The sequence below is a fragment of the Nicotiana tabacum genome, chromosome 7 (assembly GCF_000715075.1).
Source record: "Nicotiana tabacum cultivar K326 chromosome 7, ASM71507v2, whole genome shotgun sequence".
In the NCBI taxonomy this organism is placed as follows: domain Eukaryota; kingdom Viridiplantae; phylum Streptophyta; class Magnoliopsida; order Solanales; family Solanaceae; genus Nicotiana; species Nicotiana tabacum.
In genome coordinates, this window is record NC_134086.1 from 3,915,773 (window position 1) to 3,932,951 (window position 17,179).

At 33.8% G+C, this 17,179-nt stretch overlaps 1 protein-coding gene across 1 annotated transcript; it reads right to left on the bottom strand.

Annotated features, from left to right (window-relative positions):
- Positions 1–122: 122 nt before the first annotated feature.
- On the bottom strand, positions 123–11,755 carry LOC107779099 (signal peptide peptidase-like 5). The gene is made up of 14 exons (XM_075256901.1): positions 11,458–11,755; positions 9,555–9,713; positions 8,356–8,467; positions 8,135–8,254; positions 6,793–6,916; positions 5,862–6,030; positions 3,684–3,718; positions 3,434–3,590; positions 3,153–3,206; positions 2,950–3,042; positions 2,101–2,243; positions 1,558–1,628; positions 602–685; positions 123–527 (listed from the first exon to the last, which is right to left on the bottom strand). The coding sequence occupies exons 1-14, from the start codon at positions 11,590–11,592 to the stop codon at positions 409–411; spliced, it is 1,575 nt and encodes a 524-aa protein (XP_075113002.1). The 5' UTR covers positions 11,593–11,755; the 3' UTR covers positions 123–408.
- Positions 11,756–17,179: the final 5,424 nt, after the last annotated feature.

The following is a 17,179-nucleotide window of genomic DNA, read 5'->3' on the forward strand; positions in this document are numbered from 1 at the left end:
CCTTCTTAGTGACATAAGTGCAAAAAGTTGTACAGTATAACCAAAACAGCGATTTGCAGATGAAAGGGAAACATCTAATAGTAAAAGAAAATGGATCTTCTCTACTATCTCAATCTTAAATACAAGAAAATGGGAATTTTTACTATTGGAAGTAATTGAATGAGTTACAACATTCTCCCTGTTTTGTGATTATTGTGATGTTACATAACAATCAAGGTAAAGCTGTACTGAAATTGGATGTTAAACAATAAAAGGGATGAATGATTATACATAAAAAGGCAAGAAAAAAAGGTATTCCTCTTGGAAAACTTCAATTCTCTCTATATATATTAACAGCTTTTACCAAATGGCTTGTGTTTGTCACCTTTATATTCTTCTTGCCCATGCAATAAACTTTCGAAACCAATATCAAGCGCTTCCAAGACGTGTGCTTCCCAGACGTTCTTCAGCCATTTGTTTTGATACATCGCTATTGTTCCAAAGGTCTTTCAGTTCGCGTCTCACCAAACCCAGTACCAAACAAGTTCCTAGACAATAAAGGTTTTAAAACGATGAAAAACTAAACATCAACTTTAACTAAGTGGACATTAGATTGTCATACCTAGTGTGCATGGCACGAGATATAGGAGAGCGGGTTGACCATGTCCCTTCATTAAATACAAGCCCAAGTAAGTCAAGCAAAGACCTGCATGGATTAAGGCAAGGAATGAATGAAATGTAGCAGTAGAAAAATAAGAAAAAGGAGGAAGAAATTACAAGAATCAAAAAGTGAAATGGAAAGAAGGAAATAGAGAAAGAATGATAAATCATCAATATTGATTTACCTGGAAAAAAAATGGAATTAACATACACGACACACAAAACAACTTATGTGCAGACTTATAAGCAGAAGAAACATTGTTGTATTACAATAGTTGGAGCCATTAGAGGCATTGAATGAAAGAATTGTACGTCGGAGTGAGAATCTCAAAGCAATCTGCATTATGGGAGCCGTACTCAGTAAAGAGAGACTTCTTTTTCTGAGTTTCGGTTAGTTGATTTCAAGTTTTGTGGATAACTGTGGTGTCCGGGCCAGCATGCACCTTGACTAATTCCATAGGCTAACTGCTACCTCCCCCAGCACAGATACCGAGTAACTCTATCCAATATATGGATTTCATTTTTATCAGAACATGTGCTTTTAAGTCTTAGTTGCCATTTGTGCACAAATGAAAAGCCATTCTGTTTAATGTTTTGCAGCAATTTTTTGTATAGTCATGTGGGTCTTTGATCTTTTCAAGGTTTTTATGGTCTCGAGCAACTAAGAGCAGCAGTAATGCATTAAAACAAGCGGATCTGGATTAACAAAATAAGAGCATGTAAAAGTAGAAAGGGCCAGGAAAAACAACAATAAATCCAGTGAATTCCCACAAATGAGGTCTGGGGAGGGTAGTGTGTACGCAGACCTTACCCCTACCTTGGGAAGGCAGAGAGGCTGTTTTCGATAGCAGCCAGAAAAAACAAAAAAATAAAATAAAATAAAAAAGAAGAAGGAAGAAAGAAAAGAGAAGTACCCACCGGTCCCGTAACCAATCATCAGCCAAAGGAAGTATCCATTTAGTACTCCCTTCTTTCTAGCTTCGTCAAATCTGCAAAAAAAGATTAAGAAAGAGATTAAGAAGTCAAAACTAAATCGCCATCATTCTGTAAGAAAAAGCGAGTGAAGTTTGAAAAGCAGAGCTGCTAAGCCATTGCAATTTATTTGGTCAACAATAACCATTGACTTGAAAACATCCTCAGCTGCATTCCCCAACCGTTTATCCAATTTTAGTTTTCCCAAATTTTAACCATTGTCACCGAAACCATTTGTAATACTTCTAACTGCAATACTTAGAGATGTTTCATAACAAATAAGAATTTCCATCAAAACCCAGATCGTCATTATATCAAAACATTCATGACTAAATTAATATATATTCTCCTTATAGATGCCTAAAATGAGAATACCCTTTAAGAACAAAGGTAGAGAAGACCTATTTAATCGAGGTGATGCGCTTATCTTTACTTTTTCTGAAAGAGAGTAACAATTATTGTTGCAAGATGTCTGAAGAGCACAAATACCTGTATGTAAAGCAAATTAGCAGACCAGGGAAGAGAATATCCCCAAAGCCAAGCATATCAAAGCCACTATAAGGATCTGTTACTTTAGGAACTCTCAGAAGCATCGGGATTGATTCTCCACCAGCTTTCTTACCTTTAGCAACCTACAACAGGGGGCAAATCCGCCAACACGAAAACTTAATGACAGAGACTGAAGAGCTAAACTATTTTCTGGTATGAAGTGCATGACAAAACCGTGTTTCGATATAACCACGCCATTCAATCCAGCTTAATAAATAAGGCACCAAGTAACCAATCAAAATAAAGTGCGATTAACATATACCAAAAAGAAAATAAAAGCAACATTCAAACCATTAAAAGATAAAACGTACATGTGTGCGCATTTTAAAATCACACAAGTGCATCTAATATGTTTTAAACAATCTGGATCAGCTTAATAAAAAGAATTACCTAGTTCTGTGCAAATCAATTAAAAACTTTTGTTTCATTTTGTGAATTTTCCACAATCCACGTCAATTAGTTAAATATTCAAAGAGCCTCGAAAGAAGTTAAATGTATACTGCTACTTTGCACGCATGCATGTTACATATGCTAAGCAATGACGAATTATGGATTAATTTTATATTCTAAAATATACTATTTCTCAAAACTAAGAATAATAAAATTTTAGATTAATTTAATTTTTCTTCATTTTCTCATCCGAATCTTATGTCAAACCAACTCATGATATGATTTGAACACTTCCAAACCAATATATCACTCAAGACATTCCCCAAAAAGGTTTGCGAGCCAGATAAGTTATATGCATCAATGGTACGGACTGAAATTGTAACTAAAGAGAAAACTTACTGAAATCATAACACTATCATGGAATATAGTGGGAGATAGGAAAACCCAGAAGATGTCATAGACAAATGCGCAACACAGAAGCACTGTAGCGACCTAAAAAGAGAAAGGAATGACATAAATGAGAAGTATATTAGTAAACATAGGTAAAGCAAAACAAGAAATCAACTGTTTTCACGAGTGAGTTTATAGAAGCTATCACACACCTTTATATTAGGCAACTGAGCCAACTGCAGAACAGTGATCATCAAAGCAATTCCCTGGCGAAAATAAAGTTCTCTTTTATTTTAAACAGTTTTCAGCTGGTGTAAATATCTAGAAGAGTGAGACTTGGTGATAAGGATGCATAAACTGTATTACCTAGAAATCATATAGCAGATTTAAAGAGATCATTCAACTAATAACACAAATAAATATCCAACTGCAAAGGTCTATCACACAAAGGACAACATGAAATGGTTTAGGAAGAAACTATAGATTAGCTTACAAGAATGTCTTGACCAATCCAAGAGTATGATTCTTTCCTGTTTACTGCCCAGAAGATGGCGAACGCCACACAAAGTAGTAGGACAACTAGAGACAGAATAGTGACCTCCCCAAGAAGTGGCAAATTCAGTGTTTTCTTTCCACAACATCGACATTTGCTGCTTAAAAGATTGTAGGAAGCATATTTAAAGATCTAATCAGAAATTCTATACATAAATATGACACAGACATCATGGGTCCATAGATCATACCTTAGTATGAGCGACACTATGCAGTTATGCAGTCCCTGAGAAGGAAACAATTAAAGAATAAAAGTTCAACAAGCAGAAAAAATGTTGACCAAGCGCAAACAAGACTAAGTTTTGTTCAGCCAAAAATGTAGAATGTGCATATGATCATGATATAATTGCATATGTTGCACAAATCAAGCATCAAAATCAAATGCATGCTAATAATTTGAAAGTGCATGAGTAGTCAGAAAATAGATAACCTGACCTACCAAGACCACAGATATGGACTTGAGCACGTCAACTCAGAAAAAGTGAAAGCTAACTAAAGCATATGGATCTGTAAGTTCACATATTATAATTACATCTATAAGCAGATGGAAATGTTAACCTTTCAGAAGATTATGGCAGGCACAATTATCATGGAAAAATGCTTGTATCACACAAAATGTTGACTAAATTTACTGTTCCTAAGATCTAAAGTGGAAAGAATAGATAACTTAAGGTCTGTGATGCAACCAGAAAATTAAGCCTAAATACACCTCATCAGGCCCAGCACTCTCTTGACTTTGCAGTACCCACCCACCCACCCCCCACCCCACCCCAAAAAAGCCAATCTCTTTCTTCTTCAGCCAAACAAAATCAGTATAGAGCTCTTCAATCTTAAAATTCGTTTTTTGTTCATCCAGATCAACGAGCTCATTTACCCCTCTTCTTCCTCTTTTCATTATTGAACCCGTAATTGCCTATGATTTTGTGGTAATTTCTTCTCTAAAATTAAGGTGGATTTTTTAAACTCAAAAAGAATATCAAGAAATTGGGTTTTGGTGGCCAATTTCAATCTAAATTTTGTAATCGCTTCTCTTAAATTAGCTAAAAGAAATTGAGTTTTGGTGGCCAACCTATCCATCTTCACCGGAAATTAAGCTCTCCATCGAGGACCCCTCCCCCGATCCCCGTTCCCCCTTTTCTTCTTCTTCACCTTCGTCAATGGGGTGATAGTAAACAATGGTGGTTGTTCTGGAAATTAATAATTGTATGGAGTGTAGGATGGTGTTGTAAAGGATGCAATAAGAGGGTGGTGAATACTAGTGGTCTGGTGGTTTACAGTGGTGTTCTTTTGGTGGAGAAAAATAGAGATAGAAGAAGCTGGTATCGGCGCCGCCAGTAATGGCAGTAGCGATGGAAGTGTTGGTTTTGGTGGCGATTCTAGCGTGGGGCTTGACCTTCTTCCTCTAATGGTATTCACAGATTGAGTTGGTTGAGAAAAGAAAAGGAAAAATATATTTTCTTAAGGTTTCGCACGCTTAAAAACAAGTGAAACACACTTGTTTTGCCATCTCAGCATGAGGGGTATACGAGGCTCACTTAAACCAACACAAAGTGTCTAGATGGTTACCTGGTAAGTTGGAGTGTGAGATAGATATCTGGGGCCAACTTTAGGTGTTATTTTGCCATTTACTTTTGTTAATCCTTACGGCATGTGATTGTACACATCGTACAGGACTAGCACTCCCAGTCGCAGAAATTTCTTTGAATATTTTTATCAAGGGTCTAAGGCAGGGGAGTGGGAGCATGACAAATATTTGTACACTTGAGTGCTCGATTTGACCAGCTATGAAACAGTTACTACTGCAGCACAAAGTCATATCATTTCCCTGATTAGTTTGTACGTAGAGAACTAGATTAACAGGAAAAACTGCTATACGCATTGAAAATATTGCAAGGAGGAATATTTTAGTTCAGTAACATAATAATTTATGAATCTATCATAGTATAAATTATTAGGCATTGAAAAACACATTCTTATAAAAATCTTTAGAACTTCAAGTTTATCTTCCGTTTTCTTCTGTAACATACGAACAGATACATGATATCATTATCTTGCTCATCTGTTAGATACTAAATGCATGGCCCCAGACTATCAACTAATTCAACAACAACAACAACAAACCCAGTGTAATCCCACAAGTGGGTCTGGGGAGAGTAGTGTGAACGCAGACCTTACCCCTACTTATAGGAAGGGAGAGAGAGAGTTTGTTTCCAGTAGACCCTCGGCACCCTCGGCTCAGGAAAAAAGAACGAAATGGTTTAAAACATTACAGGAAAAAAAAATAGTGCCATGAAATGAGATGGTTTTATCAGACCAAATTGTATTGATTTAGAGAAAAGTCAAGATGGAGAAAGAACGAACTTGAATACCTCAATTCCACCGATACAGAAAAGTATTATCAGCAGCCAGACAAACCATGTCGACATGAAAAAGTAAAGTAGCACCAGAAATGTGGATGCTGAGATGACAAACCCAATAGCAGTCCATGCAGTAATGTGCAGAATTTCATCATCATCCTCCTTGGCTACTACATCGTCATCCTGCAACGAAAACATATCATTTTTTTACGCCATTACAGACAAGGCATCATTGGGTGTTATCCAAATTTGACACACAAACTAGAAGTAGGAAAACTAAAGGAGACATGTTTACAGTATGCTCATAACACACAAAAATAGAGCATACATCAAATTCAGTCATAGATGCATGTGTGTGTGTGTGCGCGTGAGCAAACACACTTAGACACAAACATAGACCAATCAATTGTTCAAGTATATTTTAGTCTCAAATCAACTGAGGTTATATATGAATCTTCGGTTCCGTTCCACTCTATTCAGGCATATTTCATTCCAATACTAAATAATTTGTATATTAGCACAAACGAGTTCTCCAAACTATATTTGAAAAAACAACGATCAGAAACAAAAGTATCCACAGAGCATGTATCAAGAATGGAAAAGAAAATGGCAGAGTAGCAAAAAAATTATACAGAACATATCAACCTTGGTCAACATACTTAAATTTTTAAAGACCAACAACTATAACCTAATTGTGTAACCCAAAATCCAACAGCCAGGGTAATCTAAAATAACTAGATCAACTGCAAGATCAGTGATGACAATTTTATCAAAGTAACCATAGACAAAAGCAAAGATGGGATTGCTGCTAACTGAATTTAATAGAATATTAGAAGCTTAGCATGTCAAATGTGAAGATGTTTCAGAGAGCTTCTCTTTTTTTTTTTTGTGTGTGTGTATTGGGTTTTTGGGGAGGGGGGTTGATAGTTCACAGTCATCACTTTCCTTAGATTGAGTAAATCTTTTCCAAAGAGCTGCACAAATAATTGTTCCAACAGCCATCAACCATATGAACGACACTGAGTAGTCCACAATAGGGCGATCTGGCGAATATAACAGCAGCTCCACTGGATTAAGAAAAAGAAACACACATATCATAAGTATTCCAACTGAAGTAAAACAAAAAAGAAATAATAAATAATTTTGCACCAATTACAGAGTCCCTATGACAAAGTTTGCAAATAAAAAGCCATTTATTCTAGCAACACAGCTTAGCATTCATTCCTTAATGGTAAGTTATTAAACGCATCAAGCCAGTGCAACCCATTTTTTTAGCAAGAATCAAGCCAGTGTAACCTTTGAGAGTCATACACTCAACCTCTTTTTTTTATGTATACTCAATCTCTGTTGTAGCTGTTAGCATCCAATACAGATTGTATAAGTTGTAGTATCCTTACATAGTCTTGGACAATTCATACAACTTGAGAGAGCTTTTGAGTGTTGGAATTAGGCCCAATGTCCTTTTTAACATGCTATTAAAGTTGGACCCATCCCCAATGTCAGGCCAACCATATTATGTTACACCCCAATCCCCACTCCAGATGTCAACCTTGGGCTTCTGGGGGAGGGCATGTTGGAAATTTCACATCAGTTAAATGTATGAGTTATAGACATCCCTTTCGAGCTAGCTTTTTGGTGTTTATAGACATCACATCCATTTCCCTGGTGGTAATTGTTCTTTCCTGGAACATGCCCTGAATCTACTCAATACATTAACAGATGTGAAATGTCAAGATGAGTGTAAACCATCTTATACATGATACGCATCTCTTCATCTGTTAACTGGCTTGTCTGGAGATACATGAAACGTGCAGCATTGTATGGTTATAGGTTGTGCGTTGTTCATGTTGAAACGCTGAAAAAACTTCTTGATATAGGCCTATTGACCTCTAACCCATAAACCTTCATCTCAAACTCATCGCGTAACTGCTTTTTCAAAGTATTACCCTATGACATGCCTTTTCCGATGAATGTACATCACCCGTACACAGCAATTAATTGACTACCATCTAAAAGCTTTCTATAATACACATAACTTTCATATGATTTCCTACGGAATACACCAATAATCTATGCAACAAGGATCTCTTGGTTGCACCAAAAGTTAACCAGAAAGAAATGGGATTATATTTTCATATTTGCCACAAAAACTGAATAATAGGTAATATGAGAAACGTGTATTGCATCATAAGCTACTCAACCTCTTAACAACAAAATTTAGAATCCAAAGAAAAGCTAATACTTCACAAAACATTTGAGCAATATAGATGAGGCCAGGGATTTACCTTTCTTTCCTGCAGCTATGTATTTATCAATAATATCTCCCCCATCATTTGAAATTGAAACGACAGGAACGGTTACATTAGATATGGTAGAATTGTTAGGACAAGCAATCTCCAGAGCACCTAAATAAATGCAGGAAGCAGTGTCATTCAGAAAGAGATGACAGGAACATAACTAAATAGATCTTGAGACCTAAGATGACAAAGTGAGTCAGGGTTACAACCTCCTTCAGTATTTATTAGCACAACACCTGATGCACCTCCTGCTTGGGCAACCGTAGCCTTGATTAGAAAATCACATTCACCGCGACGAGCTAGTGCAATAGAGCCTGATAACTAGAACAATTGATATCTCTGCATTATTTAGTGTAAAACTAACAATACAACTATTTTTCGTTTTCGTAGGGCAATACCAAATTATTTTTTCCAACAGCCAAACTGAAATGAAAACTTAGACTTCTTTGGTATTTCAAAGTAAAAACAGTTTGTAACAAACATTATAGATTATAAATGAGCCAACTTAGTTATACTTAATTTCTGACAGATCTTAGTGGTAACCCTTTCAGGTTATTTTATAACTGAAACTCTTCCACACTAGTATGTGATTCAGTTTCTGGATAATCTACGAGTCTATATCCATCGTTGTTTTCATGATAGGAAAGTTCTTGTTTATAGGATCTAAAAATTTAATCTTATCCTTTCAAAAGCAATATTTGAACTCAATTAGTGGATAGTCATACTAGTTTGAGGGCTTCTTCAAATCTTAAAATCTAAGCTCTAAACACCAAATGGGTACTTTTCATCCACAAACACCACTAGTATATGTATCTCTAAAACCAACACAAACTCAACGAAAGAAAAAGCGAAGACAATTGCAACTTTAGTAGACTCACAAATTGTTAGTAAGGAAAATTTTTGCAATTGGCCCAATATATGATTACTTTTAGTAAAGAGTACCTTTTCGATTTTCACACTTGAAGCTTACTCTTTAAGTTTTTCATATGCTGAAATAAGTTGTTTTATGCAGACTCTAGAAGCTTGAATTTAGTTAACTACCTGATGCTTAAATGCATGCTTAACCTATAGATGTTGTCACCTAAGTTTATGTATTGCATGTAAAAGAAAAAGTTTCTTTAGGCAATTTGTTGCTCTTGAGGTAGGACTTTTATCATTCTCCAATATTCTCAAATCAACAAATGACGGGTGCAAGATCATCAACAAAGATCAAAGGAACAAAATTGGGCAGTGAAAGAACTACGACTATTATTTAAGCAAGCAGCACCTTGGACTATCAAAATTGGGCATTAAGTTCCCGATCATAGCGGGAGCTTAGTGCACCAGGCTGCCCTTTAAGCAGCACCTTGGACTATGTTTCGGGTATCCACCTAAAAGTAAAGGTGTGTAAGGAATGTGGGGTAAATACCTTGGTGGAGGAAGCAGAACAGCTATTTGACGGTTGAGTATAAACAGCAGGCAATCTGGGGGCATGTTTAGCATCAGTGGGTAATACAGATCCAAATGCTGCACTCAAGCCAACTATTGAATCTTTCTCAGCACCATTAACCCACAACTTCACCAGAATCTTTGAAAAAAAGGAAGAAAAAGAATTAAATACAATAACGTCAGTAAGTTCCCATATGTGCTGAACAGAACTAAAACAGAGAATACTTCTAGACCAACTAAAAAATGGACCAAACCAATCTTATCTATGTTGTTAAATTCCATCTCTTTGAGATAAGATCAGATTGCAGTTTTCTTAATTCCTGAATAAATCTTTATACAGTAACATCCCAAAACAAACACCAGAACCTCAGAATTATTACATTATTTATTTAAGCCCCAAGGCATAGCTCAAGTGTCAAAAGTTGAAACACTTGTGACTTAGGTCACAGGCTCATAGGTCCGAGCATTGCACCATAAGAACTAAGCTTGGTATTTAAGTGGAGAAAGAGGGACGGGCCCATTGTCTCTGAGTTCGGGGAAGGTCACGGGTTCGAGCTGTGGAAACAGCCTCTTACAAAAATGCAAGGTAAGGCTGCGTATAATAGATTCTTGTGGTTCGGCCCTTCCCCGAACCAGGGGCGGATTTACCAAGGGTGAAGCGGTGTCACGTGACACCGCTTCGTCGAAAAATTTAACAAATTATATGTATAAAAATGATATGTGAACATTAAAAACCTTATAAATACAAATGGATGACACCACTTACAGAACACATTGCTCTGGTGCAGTGGAAAGGACACTACATTTTATTGGGGTGGTGGCAGGTTCGATCCTCCCAGATAGTAAACTGGGCTTCTTTTTTTCCCCTTCTATAACAAAATACTCAATATATTCTTTTTTTCCGCTTCTATAGCAAAATACTCAATATATTCTTTTTTCCCCCTTCTATAGCAAGATACTCAATATATCAACAATCTCTCACGCTCCACTCAATATATCAACAATCTCTCCAACTCGATATATCTATAGCAAAATACTCAATATATTCTTTTTTTCCCCTTCTATTGCAAAATACTCAATATATCAACAATCTCCCCCACCCCACCCCCTCCTTTTTTTTTTCTTATTGAACGTTAATGACAATTACATTAGGGCATTTAAAATACTTTTTGTTTATATGATCTTATAACAATTTATTTATGTGTTTATTTATTTTAATGCGACACCGCTTGTAAGAAGTTCTGCGTACGCCACTGCCCCGAACCCCGTGCATCGCAGGAGCTTAATGCACCGGGCTGCCTTTTTAATCAAATGTCACTTGTAAGATTATACCGGGTATGTTGTTGTTGTTGTAGAATCAAATACCTCCAAATTCATGAACCCAAAGGCAAAGCCTCCTCACCCATTCCAAATCATCTCAATACAACAGCCAAAAAAAATGTTCTTAACTTTAAAAACCCCTCAAAAGAACAAAACAAAATTCATAACCCCATCATAATTTTTCACATAATTACTACCCAACAACAACAACTAGTGTGTACGCAAACCTTAGCCCTACCTTGTGAGGATAGAGAGTTTGTTTCCAATAGACCCTTGGCTCAGAAATAATTACAACCCAAGATAAACAAAATGAAGGTTGAGTTATCCTAATATGTTCTTGCCAATACTCATCATGAGCTAACTTTTTGGTGTTGTTAGGCTCAGCATCCATTTTTATTAATGAAAACCACAAAATTATGATATCAAATAAAAAATCTACAAAACCCATAGAAAAGAATACAAAGACAAGACATTTTCAACACAATTACCACCCAAAAACAAAACCCACAATTCTTTTTGCCTGAAAAGAAAATATATGCAAAAGGGGGTTGGAAATAATTTACCGTATTGATATCATTGCTGCAGGAGCTATGAACATTGGTAGTAGGGGCAGCATATGCTGATATTATTGATGATGATAAAATCAGAATAAAAAGGCTCACTTGTCCATAATCAAAATGCAATGAAGAAAATGCCATAATTTAATTTCCCCCCTTTTTTTCCTTCCTTTATTTATTTTTTGTTCCTAATAATATATCTGGTGATATATTTGTTCTTCGCCTATTTCTGCATTGATGAAAATTTTTTGAGGGGGAAGGAAGAAGGGATTGACGTTGGCACGTTTTTGACGTTTACGGTTTTAATGTTAATCAAAGGAAACGAATTTTATTCAGTACCCAACGGTGATACAGAGGGGCATTACTGTAAATTGGTAAATGATTGCGATTGCGATTGCGATTGCGATTGTAACTCGTACTCATCAATTGCGTTTTATAGTAATTACGTTTTATAGATCGCACTTCATATTGCGTCACGTATTGCTTTTGACAAAGCTCTATTAGTTACCTCTATCTATGTACTAGATTATCTTTGCCCGTGCTTACGTACGGGCCCAACAATATAAATTCTGTCAAAATTTATTTATCTCCCACTCATTAATTTTGATTTATTATAATTACTTGTGTATTTCAAATTTAACTAACAGAGGTCAAAGTTTTTTCTTTTTAGTCTTAGAGCAATAAAAGTAATCATGAAACAAATATGTATTTCTAAATTGTCAACTTGTTAGAATATTAAGGTAAAATTAAGAACAAATAAGATGCACAAAAGTGAGAAAATAAACACAAAGCTCTTTAAAGGACCTCCAATTTTAATTTTTTTAATAATTTTTTCTAAAAATTTGTGAAAACAAATGCTTGAATGAATATTGTGACCCCCCAAACTCATTCGTAGTTCTATCTTTCTTTGTTTTATATATCTATAATTTAATTATAATAATTTAAATAAGTTTTATTATTTCAATTCGACGCTCGATGGATATTTTAAAAAAAATTAACCTTGCAAATATGCAAGGATCATTCTTATTTCTTTGCTTACTTGAGCGTAGTTACAAGTAATGGACTCTTAATACCCTTCGTGTACTTCATTTATCTCATTTACGTTTGAGTTATTTAGAAAGAAGGCTTGGTTAATAAATACACGTTAGTAATTGTAAAGTAAACATTGGTTTCTTTATTTACTTTCTCCCTTCTTTATTCTTCACACCTTTAAAACGTTTTGAGAAAAATTTAAATAAATACAAAGACCTTCAAATAAAATTTAACTTCGTAGTAGAAAATTAAACAAAAAATATGGCCATTAGATAAAATATATCTTTTTGCAAATTATTATTATTATTCAAGCTGGACGAATGAAGGCTAACAATGGCTGGGAGTAAGTGCCCGTTTGGACATAAAATTTGATGGAAGATTTTTCCAAAAAAAATTATTTTTTTCGAAATGTGCATTTGTTCATAAATTTTCAAATTTTCACTTGAAGATGCATTTTGAAAAATTTCGAAAATTTAAAAAACTGCAAAAAACTGATTTTCAAAATTTTTCCTCAAATCACTCACAAACCTTCAAAAACAACCCAAACTGAAATTTATGTCCAAACAAAATTCTAAATTTCAAATGTCATTTTCACTTGAAAAATATTTTTACCATTTTTTCGAATTTTACAATTCTTATGTCCAAACGGCTACTAATTTTGTTATAATATATAGGAGTAATTGGTTGAATGAGTTAAAAATGAAAAATTTATATGCTCAAAAATATAAATTAACGGGCAAGTTATATACAAAAAGGTTAGTTATGGAAATGGAATTGTCAGCCGCAATCATAATGAGAGATGGACCCACTAAAAACTTAGCCTCAAAAAAATTTACTAAAGTTAATGTAGACATGTAGTTATTGGACCAATCAAAACTCAAAACAATATTTAAATAATCAATGACTAAAAATGTTACAAATTACAGGCTTGAAAATGGCTAGCCTGCTAATTTGGCTACATAAGTCCATGGATTGATGACTTCATTGGGCTTTAATTTAAGTCCAGTCTTCAGTTTATTAGTTAGGATTGTTCTAATTTTGTGAGAGTTTCGTGCACATTATTTGGTCGCGTACCATTTAACTTGTATTCATTTTTAAATTTTTTTTAATTTGTACCCATGGTTTAAATAATATCAGGCCTTTTTCTCTTCTTTCTTTTTCTTCTTCTTCTTTTTCTTCTTCGGGTAACAGTGATTTTAGATGATGCTTGTGAACATATTTTAAGATAGTTTATGATGTTTTGTAGTAGTAAGTTGTTGTAGCGCTTTATTTTTACTATTGCTTAGAGGTTCTTCTTTTTCTTCTTTTTAATTGCAAAATGAATTCATTAGATTTATTGTTGTTTTGACAATTTGATGATTGAGGTTTGTTCTTGATGATATTTGGAGGTTATGTTTCAAATTTGTGCTCATTTGGAATAGATTTACGTATTAACTCGTATATTGGATTGTTAAAATTCGAAGAACAAATTTCTGTTTATGGACAATTTGCACTTCAAGCCTATTTGGCTTTAAGTGCATGAAAATGTTGGTTGCACTTTAGACCTTTTGGCCTTAAGTGCATCTGAAGTGTAATTTTTCACTTCATACTTATTGGCCTTAAGTGTAGGAAAACGTTTGTTTGTATGTGCATCTGAAATGTAATTTTTCACTTCAGACTTATTGGCCTTAAGTATAAGAAAACATTTGTTGCACTTCAGACCTTTTGGCTTTAAATGCATATAAAGTACAATTTTTCACTTCAGACTTATTGGCCTTAAGTGTAGGAAAATGTTTGCTGCATTTTAGACCTTTTGGCCTTAAGTGCATCTGAGTGCAGTTTTTTCACTTCAGGCTAATTTTTTTAACTTCAGATCCGATAAGTCCGAAGTTGATCGTAAGGTGGATAGCTTACAAAAATTTTGGGATTTTTACCTAGCTATACTATATTAGAAACTTATTTATCAATATTCTCTATGTTTTGTTGTTTTTAATAAATATCTAGGTTTTTTTTTTACAAATTGTGTAGATTTCTCTTTAAAAGGCTCTCATCTCATTATTAGTGTCTTCAACTAAGAGAATCAATTATATCCTTTCCTTTTTTTCCCCCTTTCCTTTTCTCTCTCCTTTTTTTTACATCAAAATTCTTTAATCTACACCCAGAATCTCAATCTTCTATCTTCCACCATTGGTGACAGCTTTATATTATTAAATCATCAATTGCATCGTTCTTTTGTTGGGAGACCAAACAATACTAAAAATGAAAAAATATTCAGTGATTGTATGATAACTGTATCATAATTGTATTTGAATTGTATCAGATATATCAATGCGTCAAACATAATTGTATCATACTTGTATCACAATTGTATCTAGCTTGTAGATAGTACATTAATATCCAAACTAATACCTGATACAATACTAATAAATTAATATATGTAATTATCATATATTTGTGATATAAACTGTGAAATTCGTTATGAACTCACAACTACTCATTATTCAGATACAAATTTGATACAATCCCGAAAGTATTCTTACACAATTCTGATACAACTTAAAACCGATTCTAAACTTAAACTAATATAATATCGTATTATATTTGTATTAGCATTGTATCATATATTATTTTAGGTATAAATTGCGATACAATAATGTACAATTGATCTTCATCTTTTTCAAGTTTCAATTTAAAACATTCACATAGAACCAACTCTAAACTTAAATTATGACACACTATTGAATTTTAATAGTATTAGTATTGTATCAGGATTGTCTTAGGTATTGATGTATCAAATACAACTCAGATACAAATATGATACATTTATCATACAATCGTAATACAATTCCGAAACTTCTCCTTCCTCGAGTTTCAATAAAAAATTTAACTTAAAACCAACTTTAAACTTAACGAATCTCCTTAAAATTGTGATATAAACTCTAGTGGATATTTTCAATCTTTTTCAATAACACCCAATCCAAAAAAAAAAACACAAATTCGTAAAATCTGAATATCTAATTCAAAGTTTCGAAACTTTTTAATTGTATGTCAATGGCAGACCTCTCCACCTACAATTTCAGAGATAATGTTGATGGATTTATCAATAGTTAAAGCTTTTTAATAGTTGGTGGTGGAATTGATTCAGAGAAATATATGATGCTAAAATTTTAGAGAGATAATAGTTTGATTTGTATGAGAGAGAGAGAGAGACAGAGAGACAGAGAGAGATTGGTTGATTTGTACGAAAGAGAGGTGATGGTTTTGAGTATTAGTGGGTTTCTTGTGGTGGGTAAGTACAAAGACAGATGATATTTTGTAATCCTTTGAAAAATTTCAAAGGAAGAGTATCTTAAATGTAGGGGGATTATGTGTAACTGATATCTAGTATTTAAGGTATGTTTTATTTTTTCCTTTTTACGGTTTTGTATAAAACTAGTAAATATAGGTACATAAAGTAATTAATAAGAAACCTAAATAAAAGTAGTAAATATGTTTCTATTATAGTATAACTAGGTAAAAATTCCCATTTTTTTTTTGTAAAGTAAGTATAGGTTCAATTGTGATCCTAAAATCGGGTATAGATACAAAAGTCCTGAGCTAGTCTTGTCTGATCCATCCACTGGCCCATTTAGAGTTGCTCAAGTAAGAGAGATTAATATTTTTTTTATCAAAAGGGAAATAAAAGTCTGCTTAATATCATATATGTATCATGCATATATTGAGAGAAAGAATAGTTAGGAAATCAAGATTAATAAGTTAAGTGGTTATTAAAGCTAGTAGAAGAGGTGGTTTAGTGTCTCTCTTATTTATATCTTCGGTACATTAAGAACGAAGTTACAAGACTTATAGAGGAATTGAATAAGTAGAATCTATAAATAAATAAAAAATCATTTGTTCTTTTTTATCTTTTCGTCTCTTTCTTCGAGCTAGTTTGACAGAATATTTGCGATGCTCAAAATTGTGACAGTCAATAATTTGTCATAAATTCGTTACAAAGTCATATTTGTGATAAAATTATAGTCAATTACTTAAATAGTCACTTAACTATCTCAAATTATCTTTTAAAGTCACTTTTTTTTCGTTTGTAATAACAAAGTCACTGCACTATGTCTATTGCGAGGGGTTGCTCTGATGGTAAGCAACCTCCACTTCTAACCAAGAGGTTGTGAGTTCGAGTCTCCCAAGAGCAAGGTGAGAAGTTCTTGGAAGGAAGGATGTCGGGGGTCTATTTGGAAACAGCCTCTCTAACTCAGGGTAGGGGTAAGGTCTGCGTACACACTACCCTCCCCAGACCCCACTAAGTGAGATTATGCTGGGTTGTTGTTGTTGAACTATGCCTATTGCACTCAAAAAGTCACTCAACTAGATTTTTCAAATTTTAGATTGTCAAATACCAATTTTACCCTCTAAATTATAAACATTTATCTTGTTTTTATTTATTTTTAACTTTTCAATATTATGATTTTTTCCTTTTTAATTTATATTATGGACTTACATATAGAATAAATAAATATTATTTATAAATTAAAAAAAATAAAAAGTATTTAAGCATCTATAATGCCGGAATAACAAAATAATGAGCATAGTAAAAATATTAATTAGAATAAGTTGTTCTTAATAATAATTTTAGTATTAACAAAAAAAATTCAAAAATTTATTTACACCATTCAGAATGAAAGAAAATAAAGGCTGTAAAAGATATATTCCATTCACGTAA